General features: G+C 38.1%; 1 protein-coding gene across 1 annotated transcript in view; it reads right to left on the bottom strand.

The window, feature by feature from the left end:
* The window catches only part of PHLPP1 (PH domain and leucine rich repeat protein phosphatase 1), a 208016-nt gene that overhangs the window by 9331 nt on the left and 177016 nt on the right, over nucleotides 1–21669 (bottom strand). The window contains exons 11-14 of the mRNA XM_041739968.1: nucleotides 19765–19965; nucleotides 16874–17036; nucleotides 8071–8201; nucleotides 3929–4033 (exon numbers count right to left, since the gene is read on the bottom strand). Of these exons, the coding sequence (XP_041595902.1) occupies nucleotides 3929–4033; nucleotides 8071–8201; nucleotides 16874–17036; nucleotides 19765–19965 (600 nt within the window). The remainder of the gene's footprint in view (nucleotides 1–3928; nucleotides 4034–8070; nucleotides 8202–16873; nucleotides 17037–19764; nucleotides 19966–21669) is intronic.

Raw genomic sequence — 21669 nt, 5'->3', positions numbered from 1 at the left:
ACTGAGCCACCCAGGCACCTGGAAAGGGAATTTTCTTAACTTGATAAAGGGTGCCTACAAAAATACCTTCAGTTTTTAATGTGAGAGAATATATTCTCACCAAAGAAGATATATGGATGGATGATAAATGAATGCATGTGAAGATGATTGGCATCATTAGTCATTATAAAAGGAAAAATTAAATCACAATGAGCTATCACTATTAGAATAGCCAAAACTGCCACAACCACCTTATTATAACAGGAAACACTGGTGAGGATATGCAACTAAAATTCTCACACATTATGGCTGGGAATGCAAAACTGGAAATGAATTTGGCAGCCTTATGAAACTTAATATATGAAACAAGGTAGACTGAGGGGGCTGTATTCTATGTAATTCCATGAATCTGACATCCTAGATGAGGCAAAACCAAGGCAACAAAAAGGTCAAGAGTGGCCAAGGGCTGAGGTCAGGAGGTGAACTGACACAGAAGGGGCACAGAAGTCTGGGGAGTGATGGAACTGCTCTATAACTTGACTGCAGTGGTGGTTATACAGTGACATTCCTCATCAAAACCTGTAGGGCTGTACTCCTAACAGGGTGAATATTACTGAATATAAATAACTTCTAATTCTTTATATATTAATAAAAACAAGCATCTGATCTACATCATGGTTAGACTGAGTTTTGAACCTGAAAAAATAATCCTAGCTCTTGAGGAGCTTAACAATAGCTCACACTTACTTTCCTATATAGCACAACTTGTTCTAAGTACTTCACATATGTGGGACTCAGGATCCTTACAACAACTCTGAGGACAGGCATTGGTTTTAGTACCATTTTACAGTTGAGGAAATTTAGCCAAAGTGAGGTAGAGTAACTGCCTAAGGTCACACAGCAAATAAGTAGGAAGCCCAGATTCAAAGCCTGGCTCTTATATCAATACCTTGAAATCCTTGCCTCTATTAAAAAAAAAAAAAAAAAGTTATCCTAATTATATGGCTATTTGTAGCAAAGTAAAATTTAATAATCCTAGGTCTATCTTCCTTCTGTACACTCCCTGTGCTAGTCAGAATGAGGGGATGCATAAAAAAAAAACTTTAAAATATACAGTAGTGATTCTTTTCTGTTAAAGCTTCCTGTTTTTTAGTCTGAGAAAGAAATCTAAATTATCCAGTTTCAGGTTCCTGCTTAGGTTTCCCCAAAGGATCTGAAATGATCTGAGAGGCAACACTGCAACCCTTGGGGAGGGAGAAAAGAAAACAGACATCTGAGCCTGGGAGGCAGAACGACCCCTCTCCTTCTTATAAGATGGCAAGTCTCATGCTCCTTGTGTACATGACCACTTTAAAAGAAAAAAACCCAAAACACTTGAGACTTCTGGCAAAACCAAAGGGTAAAAAAAAAAAAAGGGCAAGGGGAAATAATGTGAGGACCAGGGTAACACAAACTTGAGGTGCTAGTGCTAGTAACATTTTACTTTTAATCTAGATGGTACTTTGTAGATGTATTTGCTTTAGGACCATTCAGAGAGTTGCATGCTTATTTATGTAACTTTCTATATGAATGTTATACTTCAATATAACATTAAAGGAAAAAAAAGTGGAGGTGCCTAGGTGGCTCAGTTGGTTAAGCATTTGGCTCTTGATTTTAGCTCAGATCATGATCTCTGGGCTATAGGACTGAGCCCCCTGTTGGGGGCTCCACATTGGGTGTGGTGCCTGCTTAAGATCCTCTCTCCTCTGACCCTCCCCTACTCTGCTCTCCCACATTCATTCATTCTCTCTCTCAAAAAAAAAAAAAAGAAAAAAAAGTAATGGTCAAAGAGAGAATTATACATAAAAACAGGTCTAATTGGTCCCCGGCTTCATTAATATGTTGGAGTAGATAATAAATTTTAATATCCAGAGATGTTTAAAAACCAATCTTGGGTTTTGTTTCACAGTAGTATCCTGGAATTAGCAGTTTCACATACTGGTGGTTATAAGCAAGACCTACGTCTTTTTTAAAAAAATTTTTTAGACTTTTAAAATTTAAATTTAATATACAATGTATTATTGGTTCAGAGGTAGAGGTGATTTATCAGTCTTATATAACACCCAGGGCTCATTATATCACGTGTTTTCCTTAATGCCCGTCACCCAGTTACCATCCTCCCACCCCCTTCTCCTCCAGCAACCCTCAGTTTGTTTCCTATGATTAAAAGTCTTATGGTTTATCTCCCTCTCTGATTTTGTCTTGTTTTTTTTCCTCTCTTCCCCTATAACAATCATCATATGATCTCATTCATATGCAGAATTTAAGAAATAAAATAGAGGATCATAGGGAAGAGAAGACCTAGGTCTTTTAACAATATCTCCAGAAAGGAACTCTTGAGTGCTCCAAAGAATGTACTAATGTCTCCCCAAAAATACAATGATAAAGAAAGAAAAAAAAATACAATGATAACATTGCCCAAAGTACACAGGACTCATGCAAGAACCAGAGCCCAGGCACAACTGGTTATTCTGCCTTTATTGGGCAAAGGGAGCAGAGGTGTTGAAATGGGGGCTACCTCTTCTCTAGACAGCACAATGCCAAATCACACCCTTAGGGAAAGAAGGATCAATGTGTCAGATCCAGAACTTAAGTTGATTCTGTTTTCTGCTCAAAAAAAGAAAAAAGAAAAAGAAAGCAGCATGGCAACCACAATTCCACTTTTCATTTTCCACAAAAGATACTCAGCTAGTCAGTGGTTCCCATTCCTAGATGCCCATTAAAATCACCTGTGGGAGATTTTAAAACATTCTGAAAAACTGGGCCCAGGCTGAAGATTTTAGGTTCCTCACTTGACTGATTCTAATGTGCACCCAGGGTATTACTGAATCATCTTCCACTTTTTGTTCTTTCCCTATTCTCAAAACTTCAGGTTGCGATACCTTAATTATGACTATTCTAATTTATAGGCTTCTTTCCTTTTCTGGTACTAATTATTAGCACCTCTAAAAAGCAAGCCCGAGGAGCTTGATTACAAAGGCCCCATGAAAGGGAAGAAAAAGAAATTGAGACGGACAAGTCCTGGCAGCAAGACAAGCAGTTGACATCTCAGGGAATGAAATATGAAACTCCTGCCAACCTAATTTATTTTTTAAAGATTCATTTATTTTAGGGGCGCCTGGGTGGCTCAGTTTGGTTAAGCATCAGCCTTTGGCTCAGGTCATGGTCTCAGGGTCCTGGGATTGAGCCCCACATCTGGCTCCCTGCTCTGTGGGGAACCTGCTTCTCCCTCTCCCTCTCTGTCAAATAAATGAATTTTTTAAAAAAAGATTTAGAGAGTGCACATGAAAGCGAGTGTGTGAGCTGGCGAGCGGTGGTGGGGGAGGCAGAAAGAGAGAAATCTATCAGCAGACTCCCTGCTGAACGCAGAGTCCCACTTTGTGGGGCTCAATCCGAGGACTCTGAGATCATGACCCAAGGTAAAGTCAGGAGCCAGCCGCTTAACCAACTGAGCCACCCAGGTGTCCCCGCCAAGCTAATTTAGATGGTAAGAAACTATTCCATAGAACTAACAAATCAGTAATGGAAGTGATTGAATATGGACAATCAAGGCTACTTCTCTTTTAATACTATCCCATTTTACTTGGTAAATAGGCTTCAGAGAAAGATAGACTTTTCCAAAAGGCAGGGATGCATTTCCATACTCAGGCCTTCTCTAAACACTGGAGTCTCACAGAGACTCAATGTGTCAGTTATACTGTATCCTAGCAACATCTCTCACAGAGAAGAGTATGTGATGCCAAGCAGAGCTTAGCTTACTGTTCAAATGTAAGGCATGAGGTGGCCTCACTTTAGGGAATCCTGCTCAGATCAGTGTGACACGAGGAAAGTATGTGCTAGCACTGAGTATCTTCCCCACTAAAGAAGGGAGGTGGGCTGGAGGCGCTTCTCATTCCAAAGTTTCACCCACTTGTTTTTCACCCCTGAGGCTTCAGTGTAGCCATGGCTCCATACAGCTGGGGCTCCAGATGCATCTCCTGTTGAAGGTTGATCAATCTTGAAACAGCGGATATTACTAACAAGAGAAAAGGAAGGGACGGGAATCATTAAAGTCAAATACGTGTGAATTGCTACCTTTATTTGAGAAATGAAAAACACCTGCTAAGCACTCTGTACTTACCATTTGTGTTTAATGTGTTTAAAATATTAGTCTAAACTAGCTACTCAACAAAGTGAAAACAAAGGGGCAGATACAGAGAGAGCATGAAAATTAGTTTCTTATCAGCATCCCAGGGTGGTTGAGACCTTTACACATGGCACTTAAATGGCTGCTGTCTCCTGGGAAAGAAAAGGACAGCTCTCAACCCTGGTATGAGAAAATATTATGTTGAGTATATTCTTACAACGTGAATACCCAGATGTGAAAAAGTACAAAATCTAAGCCACAGTAATATTGTATTTGAATGATGTGAGAGAATTCTGCAACACTCATTCTCAAATCCAATTTCTGCCCATATCATCCCTTCAAATATTTCACAAATATTGAGGATTTGCCATCCCCGAAGTTTCCAATTCTTTCTTCAAACTTGCACAGCCATTTGTGCTAAGACTAATATAAAATTACGAAATAAGGGGTATTTCATAAATCACACATCAACTATGTGAATTTAAACTGGGAGACAAGTCATCTCACCTCGCTGTCACACGTCATAACTGGTCCAACAGGACCCAAGACAAATAGCGGAAATGTAAACTCTTGAATGTGGTTTATTAAAAACCACCCTACTAGAGAGTTATTCAGTGCCCCCAAACAGGAAGTCATACAGATGTGAAACAGTTTTTTAAAAATGCTGGCTACCACATGGTGAAATAAATCCTACTTATTTATAAATTGCCACTAGTTTTTTTTCCTCTATTACTTAAACAAGAGAAAAAAAAACTATATATAATCTCTTAACACAAACACTTTTGTCATGACCCCAAGAATTTAAATTAACTCCAAAATATAACACTGAATACCCTTCAACTCTAAGAAGTAAATCAGTATCTCATTGAATTCACTGATTCTAGAAATAGCTGGTTGCAATTTCTTTAAAATTTAAAAATATTCCATGAAAAGAAGTTTCTACTCTCAATTACCAGCAAACATTCACTCTTCCCTTTATCCTAAACTGAAAAAGTGCCAATAGAAAATCCAGAAATAAAACTAATACCTTATTTTATAGTAGAGCTATATATCCTCTCTTCAAATTTTTCAATCCCAACAATAAAAGAGAGCCATTTAAAAAGGAGTCTGCCATTATCTGCTATTCATAGAACCTGGAACCAAATTTCATCCATGCACAATGGCAAGCAAACGTGATACGTTTCTTAAGGCCTACCTAAGGTTCTCACTACATCTTTGCTACCTTTCTGAATTCCAGAGAAAAACTGAGGGCTCATTTCTAAAGACATGAGGTTGATCAATCTTGAAACAGCGGATATTACTTTTATTCTTTTTATAGAACACAGAAACTTCAAAGAAATAATTCCATCCTAGCATGAAATTAGTGAAAAAAATAATCCTTAAACTCCCCCCCAATCCTTTGTAGTGAAGTGTGTGTGTGTGTGTGTGGGGGGGGGGGTTCTCACTCTCTGCGAAGCAGAACATAATGTGGCTGAGCAGCTGTCCGAAATGACCTGAATGTTGGCTCTTGTACATCTTTAAACGAGTCTGAGAGAACAGAGGAGCTGGAGCTCAATCACACAGAAGAGCCACCATATGCACTCACCCTGACTGATGTTGAATAAACAGGCCAACCCTTGAAAAGCACAAGAAATACATTAGGTATGGAAGCTCTCCCAAGTTATTAAGAAGCCATAGCCCTCTCTCTGTTAAACAGAAGGCAACAACAGTCTTACACAAAAGTCTTAAGACTTCATGTTACCTTTTTTAAATCTGAGAACACATGTGCTACTTTGTAGTAGCTGCTCCAGTCCAGTAACATGTAACACGCTCACCTCAGAGACTTTCTGACACATATATAATAGTAGGGTAATTCTAGATATGTGGTTTTGCATCTTTTTTCTAATTACATCACAAACATTTCCCCATATCATTTTATATCCATCCTAAATATAATAGATATACCTTGATGACTACTTCTGCACCTAAAATGAGCTCTTTTCTGATTATTTTTTAGAATATATTTTGCCACAGAAAACCCTGGTCTAAGTATGTGGATATTTTTTAAAGCTTGATACACAGAGTCAATAGCTTTTAAGAAAAGTTGTGTCAATTTACAGTACTCCAGAAGCACCAATTTGAGGGGCGGCGGGAAATGTTATTTAAATATTTAATATTTCCTTGATATCCTGAGGTTGAACATCATGTTTTCATGTAACTCTCTGTACCTCTTTTGTTAAAGGTTAACGTTCTTTGCTTGTTTGAGGACTTTTCTTATAAGAACATTTTCTATTGAAAACATGAATGCTTTTATTTTTCCTATTTTTTGCCAGTGTTTCTTCTTAGTTTTAGATTTACTCTTGATCGCTTCTGGAAAGATATTTCAAACTTTAATGTATAAAAAGTATTTTAAAATATTTATAATGTAAATATCAAAACCAATTTTTATATATTGATTTCTCCTCTTGTGATCTCTGTCTTCCTACCACCCCCCACCCACCTTTTTTGGCCTAAAAAGTCATACATTCATAGGATTTCTTCTTCCTTTTAGAAATTATTTCATTTTATAGAGTTAACTCTTTAACTTAGCTAGAATTTAATTTGGTGTATAATACAAGTTCAACTTTTTTCTCCAAACGGCTATTTCCATTTAACTAATTTTGATATAATTATTTTAACATAAAATTTCATCTTTTTGTAAAAATCCTCAAAAGTAACCTGTATAAATGCAATATATATATTGATAATCCATTCACTCTTAGTTCTGAGAAGTCTCTTTAGCAAGTATGTAGGCCATTCTTCTCATCACACAGATGAGAAAACTAAGTTCTATACAGACTCAGGGATTTGGGCCAAGGCTTCACACATTGATAAACAGTGGAGAGTGCCTGGGTCCCATGTGGCTTTCCTACAATACTCTACTTCAGCAGTATTCTTCAATTATATATTGAAATCAATTAAATACCTAAAACAAACAGGCACTAATTAGGCCCATTCTATCCAGGAATCACCTTGAGTGATGTTCCAATTTTGGCTTGCACTAAAAGCCTAGGATAATATTAATAGATCATTAATACTACTTACTCTTCTTTTAAAATTCTACTCCTTTTCAGTTTTTTTCTAAGACAATCGAATATAACTTTTAGCAGTAGACAGTACAAGTTTAAGCATAAATGGCATACATAATGATTACTGTGTGTCAATGTCCAAGACTTAAGAAACATACCATACAAATTTCTTTGTAAACATTCTTCACATTTAACATCATATGTAGAGATCTTTAGAGTTGTAATGTAATTCTACATTGTTGTTTTTAATGGCTATATTCAATTGTGAAGCTTAATTCCGTTGATAGACTATTAAGAGTTCTGTGATGAAAATTTCTCAAAGACATCTTCTCTAACGAAATTTCCTTTAATATTTTACACAGTGAACTTCAACTGTAATTCTCTATGGACATCAAAATGAGACTGTATCAACGAATCCTTTCCCCAAACAAGGAGGTAACTTAGCAGGATCTAAATACCCTACACTCCCACTGTTAAATAATCTGGATTTTAGTTCCACATTGTACATTTTCCCCACATGATGCATCTCTTCCAAAATCCTTTCATAACACACCATGTTATTGGTGACTGAGATGTAAGTTTATGTCTTGGCACATCACTGCTCCCCTGTTCTTTCTCTCCCCTTTCTTCTTTGCAGTCTTTATTCTTGTTCCCTTTTTGGCTGGATACTTCCTCAAAAACTTTCTGAAAGGACACTTAGGTATTCAACTATTTGAGATTGTTTCTGGCCCTCCATTGTGGTGAACGATATAGACTCACAAGTCACCTCAAACATGATCGATACGGCTAATAGGTCATATTCTGCTCAGTTTTCACGCTGTTATCAACCCTACTGTCTGTGATCACTGATGGGGCTGCAGTGCATCACTAAATACTTACTTCAGCAGTTCCAGGGTCTTGTGATCGAGGGCAAGTCGGGGGTTTCCAGTCAGGTCTAGTTCTTGAAGTTTTGGAGGCAGGTTTTCGGGTAAAGTGACTTCACTTAGCTCATTACAGCTCAGGTCCACGCACTGAAGGACCAGGGGAAGGAGAAAGTGAGGGCCTGGAGAAGCGAGTGGTTCTACGCTCCCACCCCTCCCGAGAATCAGTCTTACCATTCACTATTCGATACTGGCCAAATGCAGAAAAATAGGTTGTCTGCTGCCCTCCCATAAACACTTAAAACAGATCTTGCTGAATGCAGCTAAAATGTTTACTTTCTTTGATGAACACAGAAAATCTGTGTTCTTTATTCTCCCATCTACATTAAAAAAGTAAGCATTAACTGAAAATCCTAAGCATAGTTTTTCTTATTGCTCACAAAATCTCTGCACCTGTTATGGCCATAAGGGTTACAATTACAACATCAAAATGGAAGTGAAGGGTTTTCTTAAGCCAAAAAACTCGTGAAATGAGGAAAGGCCAGGAGACATCCAAAATGAGAAGATAATTCAAAAGAAGCTAAATAAGAAATTGGTAAAAAGACTAGCTGGTGGGCATGCCTGCTATATGCATGAGGCAAATATGGATCCTAAACTCCAGGCATCCAATACCTGGACTCCCCAACAGTTCCTGCCTAATCTCATTTGGAAAACAACCACAAAAAGGGTCAGCATATTGATCAGAACAAAATTATGTGTTATCTGTGAATGGGAATAATGCCTCCTTTCTCTCAAAACCTATGTAAGGCTTAAATGAGGTAAGCCCTAGAATGAGGTGCTGCATTTGTGTTATGAGAGCAGGGAACCACGGTAGAAGGCAGCTCCCCATGTACAAGAGAGAACAAGAGTGACTGGCAATTTTTCTGGATAAAAGAATAGCAACCCACAATTTGGCAGAATGGGTTGGAGCATTCAACTCTCTGGCTTGGGATGGCACCTTATTATCATTTAAAAAAATGCCTCAAGAGCCTATTAAAGTTCTTAAGATGGTTTGAAAGGCAAATTGTATCTAAGAATTTCAGAATCTTTAAAGTAGACAGAATCATCTTTACTTGGAAAGATTTTTAAGTCTATTATGGATTGGGGAGGGACAGAGACTGAATAAGATGAAAACCCGTATTTCTGGAGAAATATATTCTTAACTGACTTCAAAAATAAAATGTTTCCACACTGTTTTATACCCTTGCTCCCAAACAGTAGCAATGATATAAAATTATGCTGTAATTTTAAGTAATTATTTTTTATTATGAAAGCATTATAACCACATTACCAAAAGCTGGACCAGCAGAAAAGCTTAGGAAACTTGCCTTAAATGTTGCACCCTAATACAACCAGTGTTATTATTCTGTATTCTTGCAGCCTTATTAATATAAACAAAAACTTAAAAAATACGTACAATTTCATCACACTGCACTTAATCCATATCTGTACTCCCATCACCTTTGATAACCTTAACACTCTAAGTAGTAAATAAATTCACTTAACCTAAACATTAATTGGGGAAATTGTTATCTCCTTTTTGTTTTGTTATCCTACTTGTAAATAATGGTTGCATCAACAGTCAATTGGACTTTAATGAAACACTGATAATACTTATTAATGATGAGCTATTCCATCATCAGCACAGACTAGACAAATAGTATCCACACAATGTGTGGAGTAGTGGTGACACCCAAGTGTAAGGGCTGGCTGATGTGAGTAATTTAGAACAAATAATTGACAGAAACATATTCAGGTCAGAGCATGCACGACAAGGAAAGACTATAGACCTTTTAGAACACTAAATTTTATGAAATTGATAAGCAATGTTTTTTAATGTTACCTAATGATTTAAACTTTCACAGTTCTGAAGATGCAAAATTGCTCATTCTTTAAAGTGCAAAATCATAAAATGAGTTCAGCAGGGTATTTATTTATAAAGACAATGCCAGTGATATCTCTATATATAACCCTTTTAGAGGTGGCACCTGTCATCATCCCGAGCACTGGCCCCCCCCTCCCCGCCCCTTAATTTACTGCAACCAGTTCCCATATCCTGTCCAACTGCATCGCCTCTCCTGGGAGGTCTGGGACAGCATCCTGACGTTGCTCTAGTGTCACTTCCCTGTGACCCACTCCCCACTGCTGTCAGGGTGACTCTGATGTGCTTTATCCCATCTGATCACTCTGGCTTGTCTTTCAGTTGCTCCCTACCGCCTTCCAATCTGCCACCGGACTCCTCTGCATGTCAAAAAAGGCCCTTCATCTCCACCCTTCACCACCTGCTTCCTCACACTCTATATTCAGCTGTGTCAAAGTTAATTCCAGGTCTCGCAGGTGTCATGTTCTCACCTGTGTCTCTGTGCACATTACTCTCTGTGACAGGGACTCTCAGGCTTTCTTGCCTCTTACTTGGTAAAAATCTACCTTGTTCTTATAGGTTTCAACTCCATGCCAATTCCACTAGGACCCCTGTTTCAAACTGATGCTCCTTGTTCAAAGTATCTGCTTATTTATTCCTTCCATTAGACCAGAATCCTGGAGAACAGACACCACCACTTCTCCAGAGTCCTGAGCACTGTGCATCACAAAGAGCAGATGCCCAACAAATACTTTTGTTCAAATGAGGAACCAATAAACAGCTAACTGCCTGGGAATTGGTAGACAATTATTTGTTGAGTGAAGAAATGAAACTGTCATCCAAGAAGAGTCTCTAGTAATTCAGTCTCCTAGAATGGGAAGTGAGGTACATGTGCTTAGATTAAATTCAGTCTGAGCTAAGTCACACCACACTGCAACACTTTCTTTAGTGGCAAGCAAGAGAGAAATACTCTTTGATAGTTCTGCACATTGAAAGTTTGTTCATAAAAACTGCAGGATGCTGGTACCTGGCACTGACTTACTGGCATTAACATAAATAGTGAGTGCTCTATTTATACAAGTACTGTTTCCTATTCTTTTAACAGTTCCCAACGAATGTTTGTTGGCTAAGTGATTATAATGGCTACCCCTGGGAAAATAGAAAATTGGGAGGTGAGACTGGAGAAAAACACAGTACTTGCATATTGTGTTGTTGAACATATGCTTCTCTATTGTTTAATACACTAAAACTTTCTGGAAAATATGTTGTTAAACGGAATGTTAAATTTGTCTACCACGTGACTAACAGAAAGTTACCTTTCTCTCTCTCAGGCCTATTCTAGGACATAGCTTACAAAAATTACTTGGCTATAACACAAAGTTCTGGTAAGAATACTCAAAATGGAATTATCCAAGCCTTGGAAAAAGTTAGATAACTCCTAGTTGGAGGAACTCATGACTTAGAGGAAAATTACTGCTAATACATCTAGTGAAGAGCACGGAAAAATAATCAGTGCATCTTAAAAGAAAGAATTGATCTATCATTTAAGTATAATTATCACCAAAGCTCTAATATCTTTATTTTTATTTATTTTTTTTTAAATATCTTTATTATAATGTTTTCCTCACAAAACATTACTAAAGGGCAGCAGCCTGGGTGGCTCAGCAGTTTAGTGCCTGCCTTCAGCTCAGGGCGTGATCCTGGAGACCTGGGATCGAGTCCCGTATCGGGCTCCCTGCGTGGAGCCTGCTTCTCCCTCTGCCTGTGTCTCTGCCCTTCTCTCTCTCTCTCTCTCTCTCTCTCTCTACCTCATTAATAAATAAATAAAATCTTAAAAAAAAATTACTAAAGACACAAGCATGGGGATCCCCAGGTGGCTCAGCAGTTTAGTACCTGCCTTTGGTCCAGGGCATGATCCTGGAGTCTCGGGATCGAGTCCCACGTTAGGCTCCCAGCATGGAGCCTGCTTCTCCCTCTGCCTGTGTCTCTGCCACCCCCCTACCTTATCTATCATGAATAAATAAATAAAACCTTTTTCTAAAAAAAGACACAAGCATATCAATTTCTCAAAAGATTTATGTATTAGAGAGAGAGAGAGAATGAGTGGAAAGGCAGAGGGAGGCAAAGAGAATCCCAAGCAGATTCTCCTGACATAGGGCTCGATCCCACGACCCTGAGGTCGGTACCTGAGCCGAAACCAATAGTCGGACACTCCACTGACTGAGCCTCCCAGGCGCCCCTGGCATATCAATTTTCCATAGCACTGTGTATTTTATTACCTGCCTAGTAACTGCCTGTGCCACCCTCAAATGACAACTTCACCTACTAGCTGAGTGACTCTGCAATGGCTTGCTTCACTCTTCAGACCACAGCTAGCCTGCCACCTCAGCCATGCTGCCCAACCACTCCAACAGGTGCAAAAGGGGGGCTCCCTATCACCTTCACACTCCCTTGCCCTCATGGGGCAAAAGCTTTTGCTGACGTAATTATTTTTGTAATTATTCAGACATGTATATTGTTTAAATTACCCCACCTTTCATTAGGGAGTTGCAGAAGACCTTTAATTTTATATAAAGCCTCCTTCTCTGTTACAAAGACTGAATTTTCTCTGAACAGGTTCACTAATTTTTATTATGAATTCATTAAGAGGCAAATAAATGCAAGTATTCATCCAAAGAAACACTGATTTAGCACCTCTAACGTGGCAGACAATAAGCCAGACATCAGACATCAGGGATCTACAGAGATGGCGTCACAGGCCTCACCCTGGGGGAATTCCCAGGCCAGAGCAGGAAATGGACAATACTACTTCCAGTTGTGCGAATCAGCAACATGTACAAGTGTGCATGGTTGTGACAGCGAAGGGCCCACTGCTAAGACCTCCAAGAAGGCTTTCCAGGACGGGATTTTTGTAAGGAATCAAAGTTAAAGGTAATGTTAGGAAATTTCCTAAATAATTATTCCTGACCCAGATTCTAGGACCATATGATGACTGCTCCTCATTTCTGGTTTTCAGATATGCAGTATAAATGCATCAATGACCTTATAAATCTATGAGGTCGGCTACTCTACTCAGCTGACACCAAAGTGGTCCCTGATCTGTCTTCATTTTGCATTATCCTACTTTCCAAAAAAATTAATCCCTTTCATCTGTTCTGACCCAGCCATTTCCCCATGTTCTTGGTGTTTTTATCACCACACTGGTTCTCTCTCTCTCATCTCATCTTAGAAACAGTAGCAAACAGTTTGATTCCAGGGGATAGTCAACTTCCTGTAACCACTGTTCTCAAGAGTGTGGCATATTAAAAATACTTCATACTTCATTTCCCAGTGAAAATAACACAGATCTTAGAGATGAGTTCACTCACCTTATCCAAGTAGTTTATTACTGCATAGTACAACATGAAAATAATCTTCTGAATAAAATTTGAAACATTTTAAAAAGATACTGTTCATCTAGTAATTAAAATCAAGATGCCACGAGAACATGTTAAATTTAAAAAAGAAGTTCCTGATATGGTGTTTAAACTACACATTTCATTTACTATATGTATCACCAGTTTATTTTACCTACTTAAACTACACTTCAGAAAAGGTTAGAATAAGTCACTAATTGGAAGTCACTCAACCAAGAGCTTGGGGAACTGAATGCCATACTCATGATCACTTTTGCTATTTGGATTCATTAGCCATGAGTAGCTGAAATGTGGACCTCAGCCCAGGACCAGCAGAGCCAAGTCTGGCTTATGTGGTGACTCTGGGATCATATCTTCTTCTCTAGCTCATTGAGAGCTGATTTATATCCAGAGGGAAGCCCGTCTACTTTAGGACCAGAATAGAATACAACCTGCTCAGGGAACACAGGACTAAAGGTAGAAGATTCAGTGCTAAACAAAGTGAAGACAATAAAACTAAGGAACAAAAGTACTCTCACTTGGTCCACTTGGGCTCACTAGAAAACTCTGAAAATGTACTTTTTCTTACTAACAACTTATATGATCTTCCTGCTCAAGTACAGAAATTGATGCCTGATGATGAGCAGATCTCACTAAGACGTACCAAAATGGAAAATGGCCAGATCTAAATTTTATCCAAAGATTAGAAGGTGCATACACTCTCTGTTTTAGAGGTAGATGAATAATGGCTTAATTTTTCAAGTTACAAAAATATATTTTGGCACATGTATTTTAGTAGGGGAACTTATTTATGCTTTTAAGTAGTAACTGGCTTTGGAGCTTTGGTAACAAAGCTATGAATAAGCACTTTTCTTCAATGCCTTAAAAGATGAGACTGCTTGGAGAGAACAAGCTAGTTAAATATACCAGGGCCCATGCTTCTTTAAATCATGTTCCCTGTTCAGTTTTTATAATTGCAATGATCTAATACCTTTTATGAACTACTTTACAATTACTTCACTTTATTTCCAACAAGCAATATGAATATAATCTAGGGTTATTAACTCAATAATAAAATTTTAGTATAGGCTGAGTATTTCAACTGAGGACATTAAAAACACGCTAATTTAGAGCTCAGTTTGCAGTGAAGATGCTCATAGGTATTTATCATTTGAGATACAGCCAAGCCTTTTCACCCAGAATTTTCTTTTGGATGGTTTAAATGTGTGTAAATACTTACACTGCAATTTAAAATATTCTCATATGAAAGAACACTGACATGCCAATTCAGAGTTCTAAAACATTATAACTACTACTTTATCAACACTATCTGTCCAGGGCTGTGAAATGTGTACTTCTGCACATACAGGATACTTGATGTTGCCCACCACCACTCCTACCCCAGAGAAAATCCCCAACAACAAAATCTCTATCTGCTGGTGATGGAAGAGCTGGATCAGAAAGACAGGACATTATTAACATATGGAAAATGCTAAGATTTAATATCTGGGATAACAAGAAAAATCAAAGACCAAAAGAAAGAAAATCATTAAAAAGGCAATACCAGAAGTAAAATTTTTAAAGGAGCTGTAAAGTCAGTTACAGGCAAAAGTCAACAGGGAAACCATTAAACAGAAATAGATTGTACCGACTTTAGAATCCAGGAAGCCAAGCAAGGGTCTAGGAGAGAATCTGTTTTCACAGAACAAGAGTTAGATTTTGCAAAATCTAGTCAAAACCTAAAAAGTTTAAATGTCTATCTGTATCTGTACTTTAAACCAGATACTTAAAAACAAAACAACAAGCCTAATCCACAGTTTAGAGTTATAGAACATTAAAAGGAGCAGAAAGTAAGACTGGCAAATGGGAGGTTGGTCTTGAGACTTTTCCCTTCTTGTACTGGGGTCCCACTGGGCATAGCGCATAGAGACCAGTTCAATAGGCCCCCGTAGAAGATACCACAGCGCAGCCCCTGTGTCCAGGAATGGGCAGCACAGGGGCCCTGGGAAGCTTAGCTGCTAACCTTTGCTGGTGCTGGAGGCCAAGACGTATTTAATTAAGTAACAGATTTCCAGATTTTGCTGATCATCAGACAGAAGAATTCCATATAATCAACATCAGAGTTGAACCACATCAAGGACTGTATTAATCATACCTAACATTTACAGAGTCTTTCCTATGTGCCACTCCTATTTCGCATGTTCACACGTACTGTTTCATTTCATCCTCACGGCACTGCGGTAAAGGAAGGAATATTCTTCCCCTCATTTATACCTGAGGAGATGGAGCAGTTGAGGAACTTGTAACTGGGAGTCAACTCCAGGCCTCCCTTCAGAGCCCTGCCTTGTCACCACTGTGAAAGGTACTATGTGGAAAGCAGAAGTAAACTATGTCTGCTAGCTTATAACCAATGCTCTAAAACGCCAGTGACGTATGAAATGATAGTGTGCTCCAAGTAAAATACATCATGGCCTAAAGCGTGCACACACATGCACACACTTAGAAGATGGCTTGTGTATGCCTTGACCACAAATGTACAAAAAACCCCACAAAATGTATGAAGATGATGTGTACTACTTAAAGTGCCTTCAAATGTCTACACACTTTCTATAATTTGATACACAAAGTTCGTATCAAGAAGTGCCTGAAAAAAGAAGAATGGCCAAGAAGGATGACTTCTGTTCCCTTTTAGAAGATTAGAATGTGCTCCAAGTCTGTAACTACAGAGTTATTTTTTATTAAGCACAAAAGCGATGGTCAGAAATGCTAAGGTGCTAGTGAAAAAACACATGATATGTAAAGAACTTCTTACTTTTGTGCCAAAAAAACATGAATAAAAAGTTGTTAAATGGCTTTCATTCTGTTGAACTGGTTTCATCCTATGATCTACCCTGAGTCAGAAGTCAGGAACTGCAGACTATCTTCTGCCACCAATTTGTTGTCTTCATGTACACAAATCCTTTCATTATTCAGGAGCTCAATATCAAATGGAAATAATATCTGCTAATTTCGTTAAGTTGAAATGAATATTTGGTGACAGTAGTGATACTGTATCTAGGGAATTATTACTGACTGGGTGCAGCGGTGGTGGATGCTACTTAACTGGGGAAGTCTGGGGGAAGAGTGTGCAGTGGTACTGTGAACTTTTTCAAGCTGCTGTCAGACATTTGAGTGACATACTTTTTGAACCTCATAACCACCCCAGAAATAAGGAGGACAAGTCTTGTTAGATGGGAAAGTGTTAGGTGACCCTATGGTTAGCCTTAACTCACACAGCTAGTTATGGACAGAGCCCAGAATATAATTTTCTCAATTCCCAATCCAGTATCTTTTTATTTATTGTTTTTGTTGACTTTTTTCCCCTAATGTTGACTCAACAGTGTAGTCCAATGGTTAGGAAAGATGGGGCAAGGATGATTGGAAGTCTTCAATCTAGGAAAGGTACAAACATCCTGAACTGATGAATTAGAGAAAACAATTCTCTTTTCTGACCTGCAGCTTGGAGTTTGTGGAATCAAACCACATACCTTGATTTCTGGGAGCTGCATAACTTCAGGAAAGACTTCAATGCAATTAGAGTGAGCAATCATGGTGTGCATGCGCCGGCAATTCATGATGGTCGTCGGGATAGCTTTTAGTTTATTTCCACTGATGTCAATTTCTTCAAGTTCTTCCAGCTTTGCCATTTTGCTAAAAAAGAGGAAATTCAAGGGGAAGGGGGTCAAAAATAATCATAAGGGAATTTAAAAAGAAAGTAATACATAATGAGAATAAAAAGGGAATTTACTATGAGCCTAAGGATTCTTTAAAGATTCACTTGAAAAAAAAAAAAAAAAGATTCGCTTGTAGCTATTTTAACAAACAGGACCATTTTCCACTATTGTTTTTGAGTACTGAAGTATTTAAATACCTCCTTTCCAACTACAAAACAGAAACTACTAACTTCAACTTTTCAAATTAGCAAAAACAGAAAAATGAATGTCCCTTTCCTCTTAAAACTCTGTGTGTGGATAAGTTATCCTGGCAACAACCACTATGCTATGTAGCTTAGTCCAAACTCCAACAAAAATCCTACTCAAGTGGGTCAAAAGTTAGCATTAATCCAATATAAGTGCTTTAAAGGAGCTCAGTTTGAGAGAATGATTTCTTTGTACTGGCACTGAAAACTCAAGGGAATGTAGAGGAGAATGAAGTTATAGGCCCTATGAAGATATGCTTTCTCCTAAAACTCTATTCCCCAAATTCCTCTGACACTGGTGATGATAAGGTGATGGAAGTATCATCTGGATCATCTTCTGACCTTCTGGCAGTGCCCAAATTCAGACCATACCTAAACGAAATTTCTCTCACTGCCTGTTAATAAACATATACAAAAGTGGACTCTCTCTAATCTTACCTTAATAAAATGCCCTAATATAGTAAACACGTTCATTTAAGAATGTCTTTTATTGTTCAACCTTAATTAGTACTTGATCATAATAATATTAAGTAATAATTATAGTAACCAAATAAAGAAAATTTCAGAGTTAGGTTTTCTTGCCTTTTCTGTAAATCTGGAGGGGGAAAAAACCCTCCATCTCCATAATCCTGTAACAGCAACCACTACCTCTCTCTTTTTCTACCACTGGTAATGCTGGACTCCAAAAAGCAGAGGATTCCCAGTAAGTAGAACTCAAACTTATAATCTGAATCATTTAGTTTACAGTCATTGATATCTCTTCTATTTGCTATGTCTTCATTTGTTACTTTTCTTTCTGACATCTCTCAAATATAAAGATTATCTTATTTGCTTATCTTGGAAATAAATATATGCTGAAGATACAATAAGAACTAAGTTTTCATCTTACGACATCAGGTGTTTTAATATCCTGAACAGTCAACATGGCATCAGGATGTGTTACAAACAACATTGTGTACATAAGACTGTGAAGTAATCCAGCTCTGACTGCCTGAATTTGTAAGACTCTTACATTTTGGAAAGAAATACGGAAAAATCAATGAGGAATGGGGGCATGAAAAATAACTGAAAGTAGAAAAATCAGGCCCAAGAAAGAAAAAAGTTCAAGAAGTTTCTATCCCTCAACATACAAAGAAGGTGGTTGATGGACTAGACCGCTGAAGCATGTTCTTTAATTCAGCAACCATTTGTTGAGTGTCTACCCCAGGCCAGACCTCATAGGAGTCGTGGGGCTGACAGAGACAAATTGCAGTCCTGACTCTTAAGGAACTCAGGGTCTTTAGGGGAGTTACCGTGCCACACACATCACAATACCCAGGGAGACAGAAATAATAGCAAAATGGATCTTTACGAGGTGCATTAAAAAATCTCTGTATTTAGGCTGATTACAACCTGAGTCACTGAGGAATACCATCAAAATGTGAATTGATGGTAATTTCTCCTGCAGGGCTCATTCATCGTCTTAAATGGGACTGTGAGTCCTTTCAAAATTATCATCTTCTCATTCCATAGTAAAATACTATTATGTACACAGTAAAAGTACATAGAAGTTAAAAAAAAAAAAAGTACACAGAGGTCAAGTACACAGGAGAAAAAAAGGTTTAATCATTAACATCAAATGAAAGAAAAAAAAGAAAGATATACAAAAAGAAAACAAAATAAAAACAAAAACCCAGAGCAATACTTTAAGTCAATGCATATTTGGGCCTTTCTCTTTTCATAAAGTTTCAATAGATTTGTAGCCTTGATGGCAGAGGAGGTAAGCTGTGCCCATAGTTTGCTTTGTCCCAGTGCTGGGCTGTAGTTAGCAGCAGAATACCAAAGGGGGTAGTGTTTGCTACTTTGATGTGTGGGTGTGTGTTCCAAGTCTTAACTTGTTAGATGGACAAATGCCAATGACATGGAAGTGGAATAAAATCCTTCCAGACTCCATGTGTGGATTCCCTCAAAGTTAGACACAAGGCCACTGCTCCCTAAAATTAGAAGTTCAAATTACAACAGAATTAAAAATGGAATATTCTAAGAGCCATAAATTATTTATAATGCCACATGGTTTTTCTGGTGCCTTTTACACCACAGCACAAATACACAAACCAGTAGCTAATTAAGAACCGTCAAGTGCCTACTTTATGTTCTAATTCCCACACACTGTATTAGGTTAGTTTTTCAAAAATAATTTAGTAAAAAGAACCAAAAGAAAAAACACATCCATGAAATGACATACCTTATTTCAAGATCACAAGAACATTGTAATGATTGGGTCTTTGGATACATTCATATTAGAAAAACTAACACATTTCTCTTTAGGGAAATGCTAATCATTGCTCATGTGAAAGATAACTGTGAACAGGAGGAACAAGCTTTACATTATCTGGGAAATAAACATTTTATCTTTTGCTTTTCCATCTACGAATCCATTTTCAGAAATGGAATGAAGAATATTACTTTGTGATCTTTTACCTTGCTGGAAAACTTTGTAGTCGGTTATAGGCCATGTGAAGGATCTTCAGATGAGGGTGTCCTGTTAACAAGGGCACACATTTATCTGTGAGGTTGTTATTTGTCAAATATAACTCCTGTAAGATGCTGTTCGTCTCTTCAGAAAGAGTGGCTGGAGGAAGGGTTTCCAGTTTGTTTGCAGATGCATTCAGGAATCTCAGGCTACAATGACAAAATGCAATAAAATCCCACTGATGAGTCCAGAATCCTCAACAAATGTAGAATTTTTCTGACTGATACCTGGCATGTTAGAAACTGGGCTTAAAAATATGAATTTAAAATTGGGTCCCGGCTTTACGAGCAGGCATATGGATATATAACTCCACTGTCTATGATAAATAAACACAATAACTGTTAAATTTAAAAAAAATCAATTTTTATGGAAGAGAAAGGTGAGAGGAAGTGATTAATTTTATAGTTGGTAGGGTGTAGAAAGGAAAGTGGTAAGGTAAAATTAATATTCTGTCTTAAGGAAGAGAAAACAATTGCCTAGTTTTAAATAAAAGAGCCCTCAGAGTAATAAAAACAATTAGACATTAGGTCACAATACAACAAAATCACATAGTGACTAAGCCCTTTTCAGTATGGTGCCCAAACCACATTTTACTGATTTTTACTCACAACCGCAGGAGACACTTTGCTCTGTATTGAAACAACAGACTACTATATAGCACTGAGAATGAAAATCTCCAACCACACACATCAACAAGATGATGCTCACAAATAGAGTGAAAGGAGCAATACCAGGGGATTTGCTGCATAAGTCTGTAATTATCAAATTCAAAGTCAGGCAAAACTAATGTATGGGGAGTGCCTGGTGGCTCAGTTGGTTAAACACCCAACTCTTAACTTTGACTCAGGTCATGATCTCAGGGAAGGTGGATCAAACCGCATATTGGGCTCTGTGCTCAGCGAGGAGTCTGCTTGAAATCCTCCCTCTCCTTCCTATGCCCTGCACCCCCTGCATGCACACACGCTTTCGCTCTCTAAAATAAATAAATGTTTAGAAAAAACAAAACAACTAAACTAATGCATGCTATTAGAAGTCAGGGAAGGGAAGGAGAATCTGGGAGAGGGTCTAATTTTTCTAATACAATAATGTTTTGGTTCTTGATCAAGTGCTAGTTACACATTTAATTTGTCAAGTGTTCACTTAATTTGTCAAGTGTGACACTTATGATTTGGCCTCTTTTCCTTTATATTGTACGTCAATAAGATTTACGTTAAAATCAAAAAAGTGTATATGCTACCAGTTATCCAGATGAGAGAGTGAAAATGGCTAAAATATGAAGAACGTTTTTACACTAAACTAAACTAGCTAAACTAAAATCATGTCATCCTTCCATAGTTATTGTGCAACATAAATATCAAAATATAAAGCTGGAGAACTGAAACAAAATTCTTGCTGTGATTGGATTCCAGGTCACTGGCAAGAGAAGGGAAGGACAGAGCAGGTACTGTGAATGACTCATGAGTCACACTGGTGACCCTCCAGCTTCACGATGCATCTCCACTGTGTGGGCTCCCCTGTGAGGCTGTAGCACCCAGAACATGCGGAGTGTCCGCCCATCAGACTCTCCACTGTGCTTACCAAGGTCAAAGCCACCTTGCCTCTGCACCTAGAAAACCCTGTTAATGAACCACCTTTCTCTTGTGTCACAACCCCTTGGGTTTGAAACTTTCAGTGTCCAATTCAGGACTACTCTGCCATATGTTAGGAAAAAAGAATAAAATCTTCCTTAAAAAAAAAAAAAGAATATGGAATACGAGGTACAGTTATTTTTAACCTTGGTCAAAAAGAAGGCTTTGTATTCAGGAGTCATCACCAGGACTATCATGCCAAGCTCTCAATCCACTAATCCTCCC

The sequence above is a fragment of the Vulpes lagopus genome, chromosome 24 (assembly GCF_018345385.1).
Source record: "Vulpes lagopus strain Blue_001 chromosome 24, ASM1834538v1, whole genome shotgun sequence".
NCBI lineage: Eukaryota > Metazoa > Chordata > Mammalia > Carnivora > Canidae > Vulpes > Vulpes lagopus.
The sequence above is the reverse complement of the archived record's forward strand: the minus strand, read 5'-3'. Positions and strand labels throughout refer to the sequence as shown.